Consider the following 17,731-nt stretch of genomic DNA (forward strand, 5'->3'; position numbering starts at 1 on the left):
CTTGGCCACTACTCCTTTTGCTCTTGTTCTCTCACTTTAAAAAAAAAAAATACCCCAAAGTCAGCCTCTCTTGTCTCTCAGATACAGGCACATAACATACACGCATGCACGCGTGCACAGACACAAATGTACACGCACACTCTCTCTCATATGCTTCCATTCGCATGTTGTACCTGTATAACAAATTAATGTCTTAGCTACATCTGTTCCCACTACAGGACTGGGCTTGTAAAATGCTCTCTCTAGAATGCAGATGCACACGGAATATTTTTATTTATTTTCTGAAAAACACCCAGCTGCCAGACTTTCAGTTTGTGATTACACTTAAAACAAATTCAAATTGCAATTTCAGCCATAAATCAAATGCCCCAAATTAGTTCCTCTTGTGGGTTTGAACATGCTCTTTGGATTTTAAGGTCAGAAGATATCCGTTTTCACCGTGCTGAAAAGTTTAAAAATATACTACATTTTCAGGGAAAAAAAAAAATATGGTTTGCATTATAAAGCAGTACATCAAATGTGCGCATATGCGCACATACAACAGTGTCGATGAAGCTGGATGCTGTCAGAGCACCTTTGAGGACTAATAACCCCTAATTGCTAAGCAGTGCAGGAACCATGGTGGCTGTTTAGCCAAGGAGAATACAGCAGAGTGCCCTGAGATGTGATATTTACCCTGTAAGAGAATAAAAGTTTATTCCTTACTCTTCAAGTTAAAAAAATAGTAAAAATAAAATAAACAGACAAAATACTTCTCTTGGCAGGCTTTATAACATACTTTTTTTTTAAAAAAAAAAAGGCATTTACAAGTGGTTTCAAAATAGCTGTGTTACATCTGTCAGCGGGTGAAGGGAACACCCACAAATTGTGTTTTTATCTCTTGAAGTTTTGTTCCACTTGAGCAATAAAAGCCGGATTTCGCTGCTGGTTTGTGTGATTGGGGTAATCTGAGCGTTGAGTATGGTTTTAAAAACTTCTGCAGTTGGTTGGGTTTCTAAGTTTTAAGAAACTCTTGGGGTGGTGGAGTTCTTGGGTTTTATTTTACCCTGGCACCGGGGAGGGCTTGGTTTGCAAGCACCTGGCACAGACAAGTTCATCTTGGTTCCCTGGCCTGTCCCTCCCAACAAATGGTTTGGCAGGAACCCCCCTTATCTTTGATGTTAATGTCAGCAGCAGTTTCTTGGTTACAATGCTATTCTTTCTCCCAGAGCTGAAAAACTATCCCCAAGTAGGCTCTGAACACACATCTAGTATTCTCCATCCTGAACTCCAGAACAACAGCTTAAATCCCTTCTCTGTTGGGTAACATCCTCCTGCATGAGGATAATGCCGAGAGGTGTAACATGCTCATGGCTGCTCTCGTGCTCAGAAGAAGTGATAGATGGTGGGAACCTAAAAGTTTGCAGGCGAAGGCTTTTGTCTGACTGGCTCCAAGCGATGGAGGAGGAGGTATTTTGGAGTGTGCATTTTGGATGGGAGCCATTTTAGTGGGAAATGAGCAACCTTTCCCATTGCCGTTGTTAGTCCTGTTGAAAGCCGAGTCAGGATGGCAGAGGTGGGCAGTCCTCCCTCCACCGATTCATTCCCTTGCCCAGCTGCAAATGCAGAGTTGCTCTCGCTCTCAGTGACCGCTCTTGTGCAAGACATGGCCTGAGCTGCTGTGCAGGCACACGAAGCTATTGGAAAGGAAGCAGATCATGACAGTGTGAGAGCAAAGGCAGGCAGGGGTCTGCTGTGTATCTTTGCCGCTTTTTATCTTATTAACATGTTAGTAAAAACCTTGCCAAAGCAACCTGAGCTGGTTACTTGTAGCATAATTGCTCATATTGCCTCCTTATAGGTCAGCAGAGGGGGAGTTTAAGCAAGTTAAAAAGAATAATTGTTCAGAGGGGACAGTCTGTTCAAGGGGGGTCGTAACTGCTAACCACTGCGACTGAGGTCCAGTTTTACTGCTTTTACTCCTGCAGAATTAATGCTGGTTTTGCGGGGCTGATGGTTTCTGCTCTGACTCACACAAGCAACAGAATTGTTATATGTTTAATGGCAAATTCTGTGTACTAGATAATAGTGATGTGTGAGCAGGAAAATACTAGGAATTAATTTTAGGATGGGCAGTCTGAGGTGAGGATTGATGTTTCTCTCTTCTGAGGACCATAGCCAGGTAGCTCTCCATTCAATACAGGATTGAAGCTTAGGGCTCAGACCTGATACCAAAAGCCCTCTATGCTGTTAGTTCAGACTCTAGGGTAACAATTCTGTCCACGAGCCAGCCTGATGGTGCAGTGCAGCCATGTTTCACTAGCGCAACAAGTAGTGGTGATGCCTGTGACCAAGGTGGGGATTGACTACAGGTGATTAAACTGTGGCACTCACCATGCAGAAAGTCACTGAAGCCCAAAACGTCAGATAGTGATCAGGTCTTTGACTGAAGATAGCAAGAATATCCACAGTTGTTGTAATTAATATTAGCAGAAATACTGGGGAGAAGCTTTGAAATACCAGTAGGATTAATGGGGGGAGCAGATTGTCTGCATCTCTCTGGGCTTATATTTATCTTGCTTATACCTTTCCTCCCAATCAGCTGGTTTTGATGTGTGTTAGCATTTTTAGACATTTCTTACTGGGTGCCTTCAAATTTTCTGTCCTTCAGTGACTTCTACCTATCTTTGCACGTGTAAAACTAAGGAAGCAAATCATTAGCATCATAGCTACTTTTTTCTCTGTAGCTTTGAAACTTTACATTTAATACCATTTAACACTACTCATGGTGCTGAGTGAACAGCATTTCAGGACACATGGGGGATACTAGTAAAGATTCACAGCTTCCATTTTACTGTATGGAGGGGCTCAGACCAATGCAGTAACTCACTCAGCATCTCTCAGCAGAGGAATTACTAAGCCAGCAATTGGACTCTGAACTTCTTTCCTATCTGGATAATGAGATCGGCAGATCTGAAAGCTGGTTATCACAGATTTGAGTACATTTTGGAAGAAGGTGACCTTTGCTAAAGTTCCATCCTAATGTAGCATTTCATTTTGTGGTGTCAAAGGCTATGAGAGCGTGAAGATATTCAAGGCAGGTAGAGCAGGTCCTTTGTGGGTTTCGTTGGTTTAGTACTGCAGAGTAATCATGTTTGGGTGCTTGAATGCAACATGAACAAAGCCAACCAGCTAAGGTATTGATCTGCCTCTTCTCACCACCCTTTCTTAGTGCCTGGCAAGTTGAAGCATATGAAAGTTGCTCGGCAAAATTCACAGGCAAAGACTGGGCTGCTGCTTCTCTTTTAAACTGAGGAGCTAAGCAGAGAAACCAGCCCCGCAGTTACCCAGACTGTCTGTGGAAAATACAAGACTTGATCCAGGTCCCAAGTCCCAGGCCAGTGTCCTGTCTATGAAATCCTCTGGCTGTATTTATTCTATTAAGGAAACATAGAGGAAAGCTGTTCTAACAGGAGGTAAAACTGGAACCCGTTTTTTGCAAACCCATTCTGACAGCTGGCATTTCAGTTTTTCCAGCAACTGGGTGTGAGGATCAGGTGAAGAATAGTGGAGTTTTTAAGAAAAGCGCAGAACTGAACCTACTTATAGGATCATGTCACAGGCTTATTACGTATTCTGGTTGATACCTTTGGTTTGTACTTGTCATTTTAAATTATTTTCTTGCTTTACTTTGTGTTTATGTTGTAGGTGCTGTCTTCAGGGCAGTGTTATTTGTCATAACGCAGTGATAGAGAAGGGTGCAGACATCAAAGACTGTTTGATTGGAAGTGATCAGAGGCTGGAAACCAAAGGTAAGTAGAAGAGCTGTACAGTGCATTTGAGTAATTTTTAAATTTCCTCAAGATTTTACTCCTGCTTCTTCATAAAGTGCCAATAAACAGTGGCAGTTCTACAGTGTGGTGTCCTATAATATTAGGATTTGTTTTTCATGGAAAGTACAGCTTCTTGGTATAAGAATAGCTCAGGGACTTGCTCCTCTGAAGTTGGCAGAAAAGCTCTTGTTGTTGTTGTTGTTATAAAGAACGAGATTGGGTGCTGAGACAGTCTTTTCCCAGAGACGACAGTTAGATCAGCCTGAAGTTGTCCTCAGAAGGAGCCGTTATTTTGACTAGTCATCTTTGTCAGTGTCAGGAGCGATGCAGTCAAAATTATTGATCACACAGACATTCTTCTCTTGTAGATGCTACCAACCCATGGTGCCAGCATGCTCCCATTCACCTCACTCCAAGCAAAAGCTCAAGGTGGAATATCATACCAGGAGCTGCTGTGCTCAGTACTAAATACAAAGGCAGCTACATTCAGATCTGCTTTACTGCTATGAAATGCTATTTGGGGGTTTCAGAGAGGTTACAACTACATAGCCCTCATTTGGGCAAAGTTAAGCCATCCAGTGGAAGTGTATGAGGCGAGGGCTCGGTGGTTACCGCCTGAGTGGAACTGTTGATTTCCTGCCCTAAGAGATAATGGGCAGGAAATGGCTGTCTCGGTGACTGCATCCCAAGCAGAGGGCTTTTGAATGAATATTTATACTTGGGGTTTGGCAGATCCCTGCTCTAGGGTGTGGACTGAGGACAAAAGTGAGTTCCTTTGCAGGCTCCATGTGAAGTTATTTTGTCAGATCAGGATTTGTTTGCTCGTTTTGCCTTTGTGGGTGGATTCGCAATTGTAAGTGTCCTGATACAGAGCTGGGTTTGCACGTAACGTAGTATAGTGTAACCTATTGTCAGCTATCCACATGGCAAATTTTTCTTTAAATTGAAACTAAATTTATTTTATAAATTTAAATAAATACATTTCCTTTAAATTGAAACTAAAAGTAAAAAAGACTCGTGAAAACAAAGTACTGCAGTTGCAAGTCTCGAGTACTGTAGGAAACACCCAGTGAGTGTTCTGTGTACTATGGTCTTGGTCCCTGTATACCAGAGTCTGTGCCTACTTGTGGCTTTGCCCATCACATAGATCTGAATCAGTGGCCCTTGCAGGGTTCATTGCCTCCCTTACCACTGAAGATTTGCACTATTTATGATGCTCCATCTGTGTCCTCCCCTGAGCACAGAATCATAGAATCATTTAGGTTGGAAAAGACCTTTAAGATCATAGAGTGCAACTGTAAAGCTAACACTGCCAAGTTCACCACTAAACCATGTCCCTGAGTGCCACATCTACACATCTGCTGAATCAGGTTGTGTTTGGTTGTTAACCTACAGCGTGAACTAAGAGGAGATGAGGTGTAGATTTAGCTAATATTTTAGGAAATAGGAGTATGTTTGATTTCTGTAGGAGATTATATCAAACAGAAATACTACCCTTTGACCTCACTTGCATCTGTTTCAGTAGTGTCATCCACGGTGCAGATCCTAATATGGTTGATTTTAGTATGGAAATCATTCGTTCGTCTTGATTGTCCTTGTCATCCTTGTCTGAATATTTTTCAGGGTCTGTAGATGTATTTGTAGGGAGAGTAATGGAGCTGTAACCCGTGGTTCATTTGCCTATTCTTGTAAAGTCTACTGCTTACCTCTACAAAGCTTAAATCCACTTCTTAATGAGTCTGTGGGCCCTCTAGTTAAACTGTTCAGAAACGTATGACTGACGTTAGCAAAGACACATTCAGGTAGATTATGAATACACCATTATGCTGAGCAAGAAAAAATAATAAAGCCTCAGTTCATTTCCCTGCCTCAGTTTCCTAACCATTCTGGAATTTCTTTGGGCTGGGGGTCAGGTTCTCCTCGGTGGTCTGGGATCTGTCTGCGAAGTTCATGACTTATTTCCTGAACTGTGGAGTCTTTCCAGCCCAGCATGTCTCTTCTGACCTTGGCTGGTCCCGTAGTAAACTGGGCCCTCTCTCTTTTGCTGTGAAAGTATGCCATGACTTCCTTTCCCCTGCCCAAGACTTCCTGTATGTCATGCCAAGCTTTTGGTGTGGCCCTGTAAGTCTGTTTCCATATTCCCCCTTTCATCAAGACTTTGGCTGTGTTGTTCTGTTTGGTAACTTTTCCTTCTTCAAACTTGAGCCTCCATGGCCAGGTTAGAAAAAAACTAGTTCTTTTGGGTTGGAGCCACCTTTTGTTGCAAGCTGATCACACTTCAGCAGACGTAAGCAGTAGCAGCTGGCTGTTCACCCTAGTCTGGGAGTTACATGCTAGAAGCCTCCTCAGCAAAGCTGCATACACCTTCCCAGAAACACTAAAAAAATAAAAATACAGCAGTCCCTTATTCCAGAGCATCAGCCAGGATTCATCAAAGGTAGAAATATCCCTGAATCATCCTACACAGGCCCAAGCAAATCCCACAGTTGACTTTGCTGCAGAACTGGCCGTGTGCTCCCTGCTCTGCCGTATGAGTCCTGGCCACACTGCCCAGGTGGCTTAGGGTACAAGAGCTCTTTGAGCCAGTGGTGCACTGACCTCCTTTCATAAAATTAACTCCAGTCCCACGCGCAAGGAGGATGGCAGGAGAACAGCTACCACAAATGATAGGCAAACGTAACTCAAACCAGCTCTCATCCTTTTCCTACTGCAGAAGAATATGGGCATATTTAGGGTGGTCCAAATGGTACAGCTGGGAGTAATGGGATTGAATTAAACACAATTTAGGCTGGCTATCTGGAACGTTTTCCTAATGATGTGGTCTGGTAGGCTGTGGGATAATCTCCCAGGGGACGTGGTGGGAGACCTCATCACTTAATAATGGGCTTGGCAAAGCTCTGGACACCTAAATAGAAGGAATACTCCAACACTGGTTACTGGGGTAGATCAGATGCAGCCTATTACTTTCAGCCTGAAAAGAAAGTTAAGAGACACAGGGGGGCCAAGTAACTGTCAGCAGTGATGTCCCAGTCCTGCACTGACTTCAGCCCTATCACAGCACTGGCCAGAGATGGTACTTTTAAGTGCCTCTTAAAGTCAAGGTATGGAGTTTTATTAAACTTCTGGATTTGCAAGCCATGCCTCCTGAGACCCATACTATTCTCTTCTGACTGCTTTTATTACCTTGCTTAGGAAGCATCCACTTTCCTTCCTCTTTGATACTTTAATTTAAGGAATTTGCTAGCAGAGAATTAACAGATGGGCTTTGTGAAAGCTACCTCACACAGGTAGCAGTTTGAAAAACAACTTGGTACCTAAGAAAAAGGAGGTAATTATTAAAGGGATAGGAAATGGCAGGCAGCAGTTCTGAAAGAACTTAATTGCACAGAGCATTCAATCACTGTTCGAAGACAGTTATTAGGATCATGCTCCAGCCTTTTTGATGAGCCTGTTTTTAAATAGGAGCTCAAAAGCAGCATGCACTTATTGAAGTAGGACTAGAGAGAGGGAGTGCTGTTGAGGGGCCAGTCAAGGAGTCTGATGAGCCCTAGAGTCAGTGAGTTCAGTTCCTAAAGGCATCTCTAGGCCAGATTCAGCAGGGAGTACGTTACACATCTGGTATAGGTTAGCCTGGAAGAGGCATATGCAGTAAAGTGGCCTAGCCTTTCTTCAAAGCAGTACCAAGAACAAAGATGGTAAAGACATACACATAGGATAGAACTACCCTAATTGACACAAAACTCATCACCATATCCCTCACCATCATCTCTGTTGTCACTGAGGCAGGAATGCTGTATGTGCATTTAATATTAAGGAGCCAGTGTCGTTTGGGGACAGCTTAAGTCATTGCACACCCAAAAAGTGCATTACAGCAGTGTTGTTGCCACAAAGCATATGTTCAGAAAGGGAAAGAATACCGGAGATAGGAAGCTGAGGTAATCTTAGCATGATATCCTGGTACATACTTAGTAGTAGCATTATTTCTGTGACCAGGCTTTAGACTGATGTCACTGTGCTTGTTCCTGTGCAGTTTTTATGCTACTATATATTTTTATTTTCCTTGGTGTCCTGACACAGTCAACACCCAAAATGAGTAGTGCATGCTGAATGCAGGGGTTATCCATGTTCCTCATATTCCTGTCTTTTTTCAGTTTGTGTCTGAAACCCTAATTACTGTACACTATGCAAAAGACAAGGCCCTTCCTTCCTATGGCCTTCCTGAAACATTTGTCATCTTAATGCTTCACAACTGTTAACAACCTCATTTGTGCCTCCTGAATATGAACATGGTTGGGTTTTCCTCCTATTTCACAGACACCTGAGAGACAAGGAGATTCTGATCAGAATGCAGATGCCCATTCATTTGGACTAGCCAGCTTAAGTGCTGAAATTACACATTACATGTGGCATTTCCTAGCTGTTAGAGACGACATTTTAGCCTTAGCATTTTCTTTGTAAATGGTGGGAAGGAAGGTTCAGTCCAAAAAACCGCAGTTTTATTATATGGGGTGATGTTGGCCCTTGCATGGATCATTAGCAGTATCTGAAACTTGAACTCCAGTGTACAGCTTTCTGCTGCTTCAGCTGATGGGAACTGATAGTAGTAGTTGGTCATCTTCCATAAGGGAAACTGAATTTGCAATGAGACAAGAGAAACTCTTTGCCAGGAGTTTCACAGATGCCTGTGGGTGTCAGCAGCCCTGAGATCCACTCCTGGTGCTGGGAGGAGAAGGCTTTACTGATCCTGCCCCCAGCATCAGCCATTGGGCCCCAACTACATCATCTGTGTCCTACCTGATCCTGACTCCTGCCTCACAGGTTTGTCCTATGGCTTTGTCCCAGGACCAGACTCATGCCATTCCTAGCATTCTCTTTGGTTTTTCCTCTAGTCTTTCTCCCACAGAGATTCTTGTTTTCCTCTCTTGGTTATTTGCAGACACCCACCTGACGACTCCTCTGGTCTGACCGTAGCTAGCTGCTGTTTCCAGTCCCTTTGCCTAACAGTCCCATGCTCCATTTCCCATGTGGCACTTGCCCCCTGACTTCTTTGAGTCAGACTGCATCCCTTTCCATAGCGCCATCATGCCTGGGCAGGATCATTCTTAGCACAGGAGGGAGATTCTGTGTGGAGTGCTGCACTGGTCCATAGAGCAGGGGTACAAGCCTGGGGAAGCCCTGCCTTCCTCCTCTGCTTCCATGGTCGAGAGTGCTCACTGCAGTCTCTGGAGCTTTTAGCTGCTCTCCTGAGAACATGTGCAAGCTGAGAATTTTTTTTCCAGAGGCTTATCACATAGCCAAAACTGTGTGGTTTCTCACAAGAACAGAAAAAGGCACATATCCAGTAAGGACTGGCTCCCGTTTCCAATCATTTTCCAAGTCCTGTTCCAAGCTTGGAGTCCTAGGACTTCTCAATGAAACAGAGTAAGATTGTTTTATTTCAATGAGGGCCAAAGAGCACATTTTCCTTCAATGTCATCCTCTGAAGACAGGTACAGTTTATGAAATCTCCACATATGAATGATTGACTGGTTGTGAGGATATTTGCCCCAGCCAAGATTTAGCAGGATAGGGACAGGAAAGAATTGAGGGACTTTCTGATGCTCTCACTGCATTCAAGTAGGGGTGAGCATCTGCTCTTGCAAGATGCTGAGTACCTCCTGGTGAAGTCTTCAGGAACTGAAAACACTTAGCACCACACAAGGTCAGGATCAGAAAGCATGCTGCAGTGCAGATGGGAGTTTTGAAAGCTCATGAAGAACAGACACAGACTAAACAGTGCACACATGTATATTGTGCACTGGGGTGCAAGATGAGCTGGAGATGATGTAGGAATGGTGTAAATTTACAGCAAAACTGAGAGGTCCATAAGATTTGCTTCCTAAAGTAGTTTAACTACTGAGTGTCCATGACAAAGGTATTGCTGGCAGTTAAAACAGGCATCTCTTAAATAGTTGTCGTTTTTGTTTCAGTGACTATGCAGTGACTACATTTCTAACTGATCCTAATAAGCCTCTTTTCCAAGTTGTATAAAAATGGTTTATGAGTTCTGGCCTTAGCAGTGGCATAAAACTTCCCAAGAATATCCATCCAGCGATGCTTTGTCCTCCCCTCTGCCACTGGGGACTGTCACACTTGTGCACACTGTCATTCCCAGCTTAGGAAGTTCAGACTTCCTGAGTGAGCAGGTTAAACGAGCTGCCACATTCGCAGTATGTTGATTGTGAAGTCTACCCATAACGCAGCAGTTCGGAACCTTGTGGAAATATTTGTACATGTTCCACGCAGAGAAAATAACCACTTGTGCTCTGCTAGAGCTCAGCCACATGAAAGAGTCAGGAAGAACACCCCAATGGATGCTGAGAAAGGAAAGGGACCTCTACTCGCAGCCAGTGCAGCGGGCAGCAGTGTCCAGGCAAATAGGCGTCTCTGCCATCTTAGCAGGAAGTGTGGACAAAGTCTGACATTTCTGAGGTCCCTGCTTGCATTTGCTGTGATGTGGTGATACCCCACAGGAGCACATCGATTGGTATGATCCAGTCTCTTTCTTAAACACTTTGCTAGGACTCGGCCAAGTATGTTCCCTCTCCCCAAGGAGCTTGCTATCTTAGGCACATTCCCAGCTCTTGGTCTCCTTTCCCCTTAACTAACCTTTCTCCTAAGACCCTGACTGATCACTTTCCCATACACCTCTCTTTACGGCTCCTTCACTCCCCCCATCCATCTGTTCCAATTCACAGTAAATTCATCTCTCTTCAGGCACTGAATTAAGTGTTGCCTTTACTTTACACTCCCAAGAGACATCCATTCCTCAGATGGGTTTGAGGGCAAAGGGGTTAATACCAGTTGAACTGTGAGAAAAGCCTCAGCTGAACCAGGTGAGCACTAGCACTGCTGGGGATGGTGTAAGGCAGGACCAAGATCTCTCCTGCCTACCTGTTCCATGGGCTGGAGGCCCCAGCTGTGGGCCAGAGCTGATCTACCTGAAGCTACCACCAGCACCATTCCCAGTGCCACTGGGGTGAGTTGCACATCCCACCCCCTGGGCAAGCTGGGGCACCCAGCTCATGGGGAGCATCACTCCCGGAGACCTGCGGGCTCAGCTGTCAGCTGCACAGCGGGGCTGACGTGACGCTTGGGAGAAATCTGTGAGATGGTCCTGGCCTTTGGGGCCACAGCCTGGTCACCCCTGTTCTCCAGTGATCGTGTCAATAAAGCCTGGCTGGGGAGAGAGCAGGCCTTGACTGGAAAGCCCCACTGCTCTGTAAACACAAACAAATCAGCCCCCATCACCTGCTTCCCTTCTTTATCTCTACATGTAATTTAAAACACCCTCCAGCCTCTCAAAGTCAAGCTTCAGCTGCTTCCCATCCCCTTAAGCCCCTTTAGTTCCTCTCCCTCCCCTCCCCACCCCCCCCCCCCCCAACCTGGCTGCTTTTCCAGGGCCAACCATCACTGCAGAGACAAGTTGCTCTTCTCTCCCACTCTCTGATCCTTTCTGTCCTGGGTGAATGTGGTAGGAACCACCCACAGCGTGTTTTCGTGCATGCGTTTCTGCAGCCACCCCTCCCCCCCGCCTAGTTTTTTAAGTTAAACTATCTCTTGCTTTAAAGAGAGCAAATACACAGCAGTGGCTTTCATCACTGCTGTATAATAGAGCAGTAATTCTGTGCCAGGGACTGTTTTCTATTTTATTTTAAAGGGTTTATAAAACAGTGTATGTAATTGAGTGAGTAAACTGAACGTTTTCTGGAGCCCCTGAGGGCTGGAACTTCGTGGTGGTCCTGGGCCTAGGCCCTAACCCTTTTTTTTTTTCCTCTCTTTTTTTTTTTTTTCCTCCCTTTCCCCTCCTTCCCCTCCTCCTTTACAACCCAGCGTTGCCACCAGCAGCAGCAGCAGCAATCTGTCTGGGGCTAATTGAGCAAACAACAAGGAGATGCTTTCACATGGCTTTTAAAGGAATGCTCCGGCATCCCCTTTCTGCGCGCAGCTTGGCAGGAACCTGCCAGGAAGGCTGGGGAGCGCTGGGTCCCCGGCCCCCGGCCTGCTGGTGGGGTTTGTGCTGGGCTGCACAGTCATTTCCGCCCCTCTGTTTATTTGCATTACAATTTGTTTTTAGCCAAGCACCAAAAGCTGCGCTGCTCCCCAGCTTTCTAGCTCTCCTTGCTTTATGCGTATGTTTTTAAGGGGCTAGTGTACAGTATGTATAAACAAATGTCTCCCAAGGCAGGAACGCATATATAACGAGTGACAGGTTTTTGATTTACACTCAGTAAAATCTCCGTGGACACTCGGTTCAAGCACCCAGGCTGACTTCAGGCTGGGCTGCGTCAGCAAGTTGAAGCAAAGTGCTAATCAGGAGGTTGAATGTGTTGATCAGCTCTGGATTTGCTTAGCACCAGATGCTCCCAATCTGAGAAGATCTCGTTGAACATGATTTAAGGTTGCAGAGTCCAACTCTAAGGCTTTCTGAAAGTCCTTTCTCTAATCCCTCTTCTTTCTCTGTGGGCTGAATGCATCTGTAACCCTGCCAGTGTCAGATAAAAGGCAGCCTGGTAAGAAATCCCTAATGGAGAGCTGGGGAAGGAGAAGGGAGCTCAACAGCTAAACATGTGAGGTACTTCTCCCTCCTCCCCCAGAGTTTCAGGCAGAGTTTCTGCATGAACTGAGCTTGCTGGTACCAGCCAGAGCCACTGGCAACTGGCAGCCACTGCTGATAATGAAACGCTATCCACAGCTCAGCTCTCTGGCACACACAGTGGAGTCTGAATTCCCTTCCCTCCACAAGGAGAGCTTTGGGAAGGGAAGAGGGAAGCAGGGTGAATCCTTATCTGCCGATCGCATCCCCTCAGGGTGCGGAATAAGGCTTTGTTTCTAGCAAAACCATTCCCTTTATCGCTTAAAAACTTTCTGGTGGATTTGAGGCAGGCACATTCATGTGTTTTCTTTTAGCCTGTGCAAGGAGAAATGAGTTTGGTGATTTCATGCAAGTCTCTGAAGTAAAAGTGACATACCAGGCAGGCCGTGTGTGCCCACTTCGGGGAATCTGGGCCACATGGATCAAGGAGGAGACAAAACAGGCAGAGGCATGAGAGATGAGAGGATGCATGCTCCGATTTCCCATGTGGCTTTGGCTATCTAAACTCACTGCTGCCTCAGTTTCCCCATCTGTAAAATGGGAATGCTCTTACTTGCCTACTCTCGAAAGCATTTTGAGCTCACCAGGTGTAAAATGCAAGATATAATAAGGCAGCTACAAGCATGTCAGTGCAAAACACAAATAGTTGGTACCACCTCTGCAACAAAGTATGTGACAGGACCCATCCCAGCTCTGCACGTTTAGGACAGTGCAGGATGCTGTCTGAAATGAAGCAAGAAGTTCCTTATTAAAAAGTATTGCTACAGATAATCTATATATAGAACCATAAATTGACATGGTTCTTTATGGGCCTAGATGAAGGCATGTTTAATCTGCAGAGGCATAACGTAATTACTCTCACTGGATGGTAGCCAGGGTCTTATTCACATCATAGAAATCAACATGATAGGTAGTCTGCTTGGAGGAGGTTCAGGAATGGAGTCACAGGAGTTGCTACAGGGCCTGTTTGAGATATATTGGGAAAGTTGTTGGGGGTGAGGAATGTTATAGCAAGAAGTGCTGCAGGTTGGATTTGAGGTACCTTGGCAGAGCTGTGTGGGGTCCAAGATGGGAGGAGAGAGGCGCTGAAGGCTGGACTTGGGGCTATTGGCAGAGCTGTGCTGGAGAGGTTGTGTGGTGCTACCTACATCACACTTGCACCTGGCACTTGTACAGTCAGTCCCTCATCTTCCCAAGCACTGCATCCACCTCTGCTCGTCCTGCCCAGAGTGCTGGAGATTGGGCTCCACATTCCAACTTCGAGCTTCGAGACGTTAGCATGAGGCTCCACCATTAATTATCAGTTGTCACTAAATACCCTGAGCAAAGAGCTAAATTACTTGATCTGATGCTGAAGGTGAGAAGCAGCTCCTTGATGTCCTTCTTTTTGCCTTCATGAAGGGTCTCCGAAAGGCAGTTGTGTGGCTAACCCAACTCTGTCCTCCAGGCTGAGGAGACAGCAGGATCCATATGGTTGTGGGGTCACAGTTGTAGGGGGGAAATTATCTTGCCACAGTCCAAAACTCCTTGAAGTTTATAGAGCAGTTTTTGATCAAACCTTTTCTGGAGCGATGGTTTGCATGGTGCAAAAGTAATGGTTTGAATTTTAAACCAAGACAAGCATCGTGTTGGCCTGGCCAATTTGGGGTTTGCCAGGAATTTCTTCATTTAGCCAAAGGTGGCATGTTTGTTGTTTTGTAGCCGTCTTGCAAAATCCAGTCCCCTGAGGGGAGGAGTTTTAGGTGGGTAAATAAAACACAACTCATTATTTCCACCATCCTTGGCTATCCACCCCAACTGCTCTGTAAGGTGTGGGAGACAGCACAGCCTCCATCAGTGTACCCCAGCACCTCCCAGGCTCCAGAGCCGATCGTTACTCCCAGTGTGCAGAAGGGGAGATGGAGAGCCTAAGGGCATGGGTCAAACCACCTGAGCTCCACCTGAATAGATGTCCAGCTCCCACAGAGCAATTTAGATTCACCACCTCCCCCTGTGGTACCCTGAGGACACCCACTTTGAGCACACCAGCTTTGTGTCACACTCTGAGGCCACATGCTTGAGTTTTTTAGGCACTGGGCTTTCAGTTGCATGTTTTTATTATTTTGGCTTTAGATCCCTTATTTGCAGTCCTTCCCTGACAAGCTGCTTTTGCATTTTAAAGGGAAGGCTCTTTCAGTACAGTGCATTAGCAGTGCTGGGGCAGGGACTGGCACGTTAATGTGTCCACTGGGGCTGTGCAGAGCTCCTGGGAACAGGCAAAGGGGTGACCTTGTAGAAATCGTCCTTCCACAGATTTGCTCCACAGGAGTCTGAGGAGGGCTGTCCACTGTTACCCTCAGAGATAATTGTGCTCAGAGACCTTGCTTCATGCAGATACTTTTGGAAAGGCTCCATTCAGAGCTCAGTTCAGGAGGGAGAAGTCAGGTTAAAATTTTTTTTTAAATGCCCTTTTTTTTTTAAACTACCAGGGTTGAGTTGGGATTGCTAAGAGGATCTCACACTGCCTCGGTGATGGTCCCCCGATGCTGAGCAGCCCCTTTCTCCCCGACCTCCATGCAGTTTGAGAGCACACAGTGCACTTTTGGGCAGGGGCATATTACTGGTCTTTAATTTTACGTCAGATCTGCACATTGGATGTTGATGGTTCTTTGCCTCGACCTAGGTGTACACCTGTCAGCAGCAGCTGTGACTTCTGTCGGGCCTCTCTTATTTAATAGTGACATATACATGTGAAAACTCTGATTAGAGGAACCTCCTGATGTTTAGTCAGTTGTTTAGGCTTTTGCCATGTGTGTGGGATACTGTTGGAGAGACGCTGGAGTCCAAAGAAAAGCAGCAAATCTGTGTTCGAGTTCCCCAGAATCTGCTTTTCTCATTTGCTTTAAAGTTGCAGATTTGAAAAATGCAAGGTCTGAAGCACTGCTGCAGAACTCAATTTCTCTTCTTTTCCTCCCTCTCTCTTTTCAGCCAAACATGTTAATGAAGTCATTGTGGGCACCGAACAGCTGATGGAGATATAACCCGAGTAGGTTTTAAAGATGATTTTATGGAAGGCAGCAGCAGAACCAGATGTTCAAGCATCGTAAGATCATCCATACAGAGCAGTACTGGCAGGGTTTACCCTGTCATTGCTCCTTTCCTGCTCAGCTTTATATTTATGTCTTAATAAAGAAGTATTTACAGAGCGGTGTGTCCGTCAGCCCCTCCCCCCTCATTGGGATGCACGCGGGTTTGTGCCGGGTAATATCGGTCCCTGCGCGCCCCGCGAACGCACTGTACTTTTCCAGCAGAAGGGAGAGCGGGGACCACACAGACTGTGCCCACTCCAAAGAATGACTTAGCCGCCCTCCCTGCGATGTAAACCACGTCCCTGCCGTCCTGCACCACCATCCCCGAGCCTGGGAGAAACTGCTTGGGATGCTGCTTGTGCATCTCATCAGCGCATCAGGCGGGCAGCGAGGCACAGCGGTAACGCAGGCTGCTGCTCCTTGCAGCCCCGCGCCTTCACCAGCCGCTGCCTCCTCCTCCTCCTCTCTCTCATGATGCTGCCCCATAGCACAGATATGCTTAAGCTGCACCTCTTCTCTAATGCAGTTGAGGAGTTTGGTACCCATTTCTATCAGGACCGGGTTTGGTCCGTTATTTTGAAATCCTGCCCAAAAGCAAGTATGTGAGAGGGATGGAGGGCTGGGGGAGTGTTGGGGGGAAGCGGGCTGTAAGCAGTGGATGCTCCCTGCCTTATTTCAATGGATCTTTTTTTGGCTTGTCAGTCCGCTGTTCCTAATCCCAGACAAGAGGTCCCTCCCCACATCTAGATCATCTGTGGATGACTCTACCTACGTCTGTGAGATGAGTCGAGCACGCTAATGTGAAACGCACAGCCTTGTGGTCAGGTGTTGTGCCAGGATTGTAAAGCACCTGGATGGGATTGAAACACAAGCTGTTCTTTAATGTTTATAAATTGGACACAAGTTCCTACCTAAAAGCTGTTTATTAGAATCCAGTAGGATTCAACGGGACATTTATCTGCCCCTGGCAGTTTGACATCCAGAGGTGCTTACAGCAACTGGCTAGGATGATATTTCATTAACTGAAGTGATAAATTTTAAATGTGTGTTTCATGGGCACTGGTGTCCCCCAAGGAAAATTACTGTTTCCTAGCTAATTGGACAGCAGAGAGATTATAATCCAGACATTCCCCGAGTTTCATAAACAAAAGCCCTCCTCCACAGGACCAGGTTGGAATGGAAAATATGGGTAAGGATGAGCTTCAAGACCTTTGACAAGCTGCAGAAAGAAGAAACGCGCTGCAGCTCAGCTCCGGCTTTGTGCTAGAGGTTTTGCCTTGCGTATGTGCGCAAACATGTTCCTAAGGTACGAGGCCTTTTTCATCCAAGGATCGCAGAGGCTTTACAGAGGTTAATTAAAGAGAGTTCTTGTCTCCGTGTGCGGCAAGGGAGCGAGGCATCCATTTCGGGTGTGCAGAAACAGAAGCAGAGTGGAGTGTAATTACCTGGCTTTACATTTTACCCAGAAGGCTGTGGCATAGCCCACAGAGGTCCACAGGGACTTTGACTCATGGTCCTTTTGCTTAAAGACAAAGCCTTCTCCCTCTCTGTTTTTAGGATACATTAACTTCTGAAAAGTCCACATCCCTTTACTTAACAGCTACAGCGTTACCTCCTTGTGCCTTAATTACATGTTAAAGTCTCAGTCCTTTTGTTTAGCTAATTTAAGAAGAGGGTGGGGGGCTCTTTATTGTGTCGGTTAGAATTTAGCATTAATTTAGTGTTCTCTGACACTTGAAAACCTGGCTGGGATTTGAGGCGTTTTCTTTTCCTTTTTGCCTTTTACGACCTGCAGGTGTTTGGTGTGAGATAAAAGTAGATCCCAAAGTGAGATTTCACAGCACAAATTATCAAAGTGAAGATTCACTCTTGATGTAGTCTACGTGTGTGGCAGTAATTATGAAAAATAATTCAGGATAATAGGGCCTTCAGGAATCCCAAGGCGGGCACCGGGAGGTTAACCCTTCCTCATCTAAACTGGTCTCCATGCTGCTGTCATCATCAGGTGAGCAGATGATGGGTTGTCAGGCAACTTTACAAACGAGTGATAAATGTTACAGTCTTCAAGAAAATTGGGGAGGTGACCAAGGAAATGAAGTTCTGTTTCCAGGTGGTTTTGGATGTAACTGTTTGGTCCTAGGTCATACAGACCTTCCGGAAGCTGTTACTGGTACAGGCTGCTCACCAGCTTTGAGGAACAGGTCACCTCTCAGATA

At 45.7% G+C, this 17,731-nt stretch overlaps 1 protein-coding gene across 1 annotated transcript in view; it reads left to right on the forward strand.

Moving 5' to 3' along the window:
- The window catches only part of EIF2B3 (eukaryotic translation initiation factor 2B subunit gamma), a 103,640-nt gene extending 88,011 nt beyond the window's left edge, over positions 1-15,629 (forward strand). The window contains exons 11-12 of the mRNA XM_074908142.1: positions 3,688-3,791; positions 15,415-15,629. Coding sequence (XP_074764243.1) covers positions 3,688-3,791; positions 15,415-15,467 — 157 coding nt within the window. The 3' untranslated portion in view covers positions 15,468-15,629. The remainder of the gene's footprint in view (positions 1-3,687; positions 3,792-15,414) is intronic.
- Positions 15,630-17,731: the final 2,102 nt, after the last annotated feature.

Source organism: Athene noctua, chromosome 5 (assembly GCF_965140245.1).
Source record: "Athene noctua chromosome 5, bAthNoc1.hap1.1, whole genome shotgun sequence".
In the NCBI taxonomy this organism is placed as follows: domain Eukaryota; kingdom Metazoa; phylum Chordata; class Aves; order Strigiformes; family Strigidae; genus Athene; species Athene noctua.